Genomic DNA, 3059 nt, shown 5'->3' with positions numbered 1-3059 from the left:
ACCGAACGATACCTTACTTAGAAAAAAAAGAAAAATCTGGACCTTACTGCAACTTGCTTGCTGTACTCATCTCTTTCTCTTATTTCTTCTACATACTTAAATAAATTACGTCTCCATTTTCTCACCTGCAAGAAAAAGATTTAAACAGAGATTCCTCAGAATATTTTCTAATTTTATTCTTATTCCTCTTCATCTCCTCCTCCTCCTCCTCCTCTCAACCTACATTTACATTTTCATTTTCAATATTATGTGTAATACAGACTCAGAAGAACAAGTTGAAGAAGAAAAAACAATGAACAAAGAAAAGGTCTGGCCTTTGGATGATTCTGATGATGGGTTTATGAATACTCACTTGGAAAGTCTTCAAATTTCTGCTCCTGGGATTCAATCACTTACCAACCTTTCATCTACTGTAAGTTCTTTTTGTTGTTTTTTACTTCCTTCCATTTTTTGTAAGTTGGATCTGATTTGAACTGAAATTTGAGGTATGGGTTCTCAAATCAGTGATTTGAGCTTGCAATTTTCCTCCTTGGATTGTTCTGAGTGTGTGTTTTTATGGGTTTTCACAGCTAGAGACTATCTCTGAGAACAAGGTGGTAATAGACAGTAAACAGAATGAGTTACCGAAGTTTATACCTGTTATCCGATCCGGTGAGTGTTCTGATATCGGAGGACGACAATATATGGAAGATACTTCTGTCTGCATAAGTGATTTGGCTCAGAAATTTGGGTGCAATTCTTTTGATGGGGAGGAACCAATCTCTTTCTTTGGTGTAAGTTTCTTCAATTTGATCATACTTTTTGCATTACTCAATTAGAAAGGCTTGAAGATGAGAACAATTGTGTATGTATGAACTCAATCGAAAGATGTAATTTGATGCCCATTCAATGCAATTGAGTATAAAATGCACCTGGCATGATTTTTTCACAGGTATTTGATGGCCATGGAGGAAAAGATGCCGCGCACTTTGTTCGGGACAACTTACCACGCCTCATTGTAGAGGATTCATATTTCCCTTTGGAACTTGAGAAAGTAGTCATAAGGTCATTCAAGGAAACAGATGCGAGGTTTGCAAGAAATTGCATTCTTCAGTCAGCCTTGTCTTCGGGTACAACTGCACTCACCGCAATGATCTTCGGAAGGTTAGTTTCCCCGCTGGTAAACTACATATATATCAATTAGGCGTCTCCTTTATTGTTTGTATCATTGCTAATCGAATGCGGTTATGTCAGTGTCTCTTAAAACAGAATCTACACATTGACTGTTGGAAAATTTCATTGCAGGTCTTTACTAGTAGCAAATGTTGGAGACTGCAGGGCAGTTTTATCAAGACTAGGGGTAGCAGTGGAAATGTCTAAAGATCACAGACCATGTTGTGTGAAGGAGCAGAAGCGTATCGAATCCCTTGGAGGGTACATTGATGATGGATATCTGAATGGTCAATTGGGTATAACACGAGCGCTTGGTGATTGGCACATAAAAGGTTTGAAATCGAAAGAAACTAACGGAGAAGAACAAATTGGACCTTTAAGTGCAGAACCTGAGCTTAAACTGATAACATTAACAAAAGACGATGAGTTTTTAGTCATAGCAAGCGATGGATTTTGGGATGTATTTAGAAGCGAAAATGCAATACAGTTTGCGAGGAGAAGACTCCAAGAACACAATGATGTAAAGCTGTGTTGCAAAGAAATGGTGGAAGAAGCAATCAAGCGAGGCGCAATGGATGGTTTAACTATGGATAATTTGACTGTTCTAATCGTTTTTTTTCACTCGGAACCACCTGTTGATGTTGCAGTGCACAGTAGTAAATCTGCTATTAAAAGAAGTATTTCTGCAGAAGGATTACAAAGTCTTAGAGGTCTATTAGAAAGTTAAAGACTCAGAAATCTCATTATATAGTTTAAATCATGTAAATATACATTTATGAAAGTAATAAAGATTTACCATCTCTGTTTATTTGCTCTGTGCTCAGGAGTGGCCTGGCCGGCAATCTCTGTTGGCTTAATACAATCCGTAATAGTAGCATTAGGGTCCTTACATTTGTAAATGCAAGTTGGCTTCCCTCCTTGGCCGGTCTTTTATTTTTCGTCAGCATAGTAAAAGATTAGAAGTTATATCTAAAGATTTTTCCACTTGTTTGCCACCTCCGCAAGCGAGTTTAAATGATGAGCCACCCTCAGACAACGAACTGGCGGCAGCACCTTTAAGATCTCCCATCCTGCTCCTAAGTTTGTTCCCTTCTTCTCCTCCCATAACTCCCTTAACACACCTAGAAATCTCATCACTCTCTATAATCCCATGTTTGTTTACCTTCGGCCTTAACGCTACCTTCAAATCATCTGTAAGCATCACCGCATTCATTTTTTGCTCTGCAAGAGTGGCCAAGCAATTAAGGGGACACCGTGTATAACACTTTCAAGGATGGGATTCCATCCACAATGAGTTAAGAACCCGCCGGTTGATTCATGGCTAAGGATTTGAACTCCATGAAGAAACAACAAAACCTGACATTCTTGTTCTATCCAAAAACCATTTTGGTAAGAATTCAAAAGGATCTCCAACGCTTTCGGAATTCAAGTAATTTGCATCTGCAGACTTATCAGTAGGACTTCTTAGAACCCACAGGAACTTGTGTTGACTCATTTCTAACCCCAAGGCCAATTCAGTTAGTTGCTCATTGGAGAGGGTTCCCGCAGTACCAAATGAGATGAACAAAACAGAACACCCTGGCTGATTATCCAACCACTGCAACCCAGCTGTCTGATCAAAACAAAACAAAAAAAAATAAAAAATGATTCAATAAATATGAACACAAAGTGAGATTTGATAAAACTGAGCACAAAGTAGTGAATCAATGAGCTTTGTATATTATACAGAAAGGCAAGAAGTTGACAAATTATAGTTAATTCTCCCTGACATCACCTTAGAGAATATTCGTAGAATGCTGAGTGTGGCACTCGCAGCAGTGTTAAACTGTTAACTTATATGAGTTGAATTTATATCAGAGGCTTGGGCCTTGTGGAGGGGAGGAGAATGTGACTCCTGCAGCAAGGAC

At 38.6% G+C, this 3059-nt stretch overlaps 1 protein-coding gene across 1 annotated transcript; it reads left to right on the top strand.

Moving 5' to 3' along the window:
• The first annotated feature begins 63 nt into the window (after positions 1 to 63).
• Positions 64 to 1967, top strand: LOC113355917 (probable protein phosphatase 2C 27). The gene is made up of 4 exons (XM_026598902.1): positions 64 to 412; positions 570 to 773; positions 932 to 1143; positions 1285 to 1967. Exons 1-4 carry the CDS (start codon positions 248 to 250, stop codon positions 1877 to 1879), a joined length of 1176 nt encoding a protein of 391 aa, XP_026454687.1. The 5' UTR covers positions 64 to 247; the 3' UTR covers positions 1880 to 1967.
• The last annotated feature ends 1092 nt before the right edge of the window (positions 1968 to 3059 follow it).

This window comes from Papaver somniferum, chromosome 3 (assembly GCF_003573695.1).
Source record: "Papaver somniferum cultivar HN1 chromosome 3, ASM357369v1, whole genome shotgun sequence".
NCBI lineage: Eukaryota > Viridiplantae > Streptophyta > Magnoliopsida > Ranunculales > Papaveraceae > Papaver > Papaver somniferum.
The sequence above is the reverse complement of the archived record's forward strand: the minus strand, read 5'-3'. Positions and strand labels throughout refer to the sequence as shown.

What these genes read in the sequence shown, in the direction of transcription:
- LOC113355917 (XM_026598902.1), top strand. Translation starts at nt 248, where the DNA reads ATGTGTAATACAGACTCAGAAGAACAAGTTGAAGAAGAAAAAACAATG. An exon ending in TTACCAACCTTTCATCTACT is followed by an intron (nt 413 to 569) that starts GTAAGTTCTTTT and finishes GGGTTTTCACAG; the next exon opens with CTAGAGACTATCTCTGAGAA. An exon ending in ACCGCAATGATCTTCGGAAG is followed by an intron (nt 1,144 to 1,284) that starts GTTAGTTTCCCC and finishes ATTTCATTGCAG; the next exon opens with GTCTTTACTAGTAGCAAATG.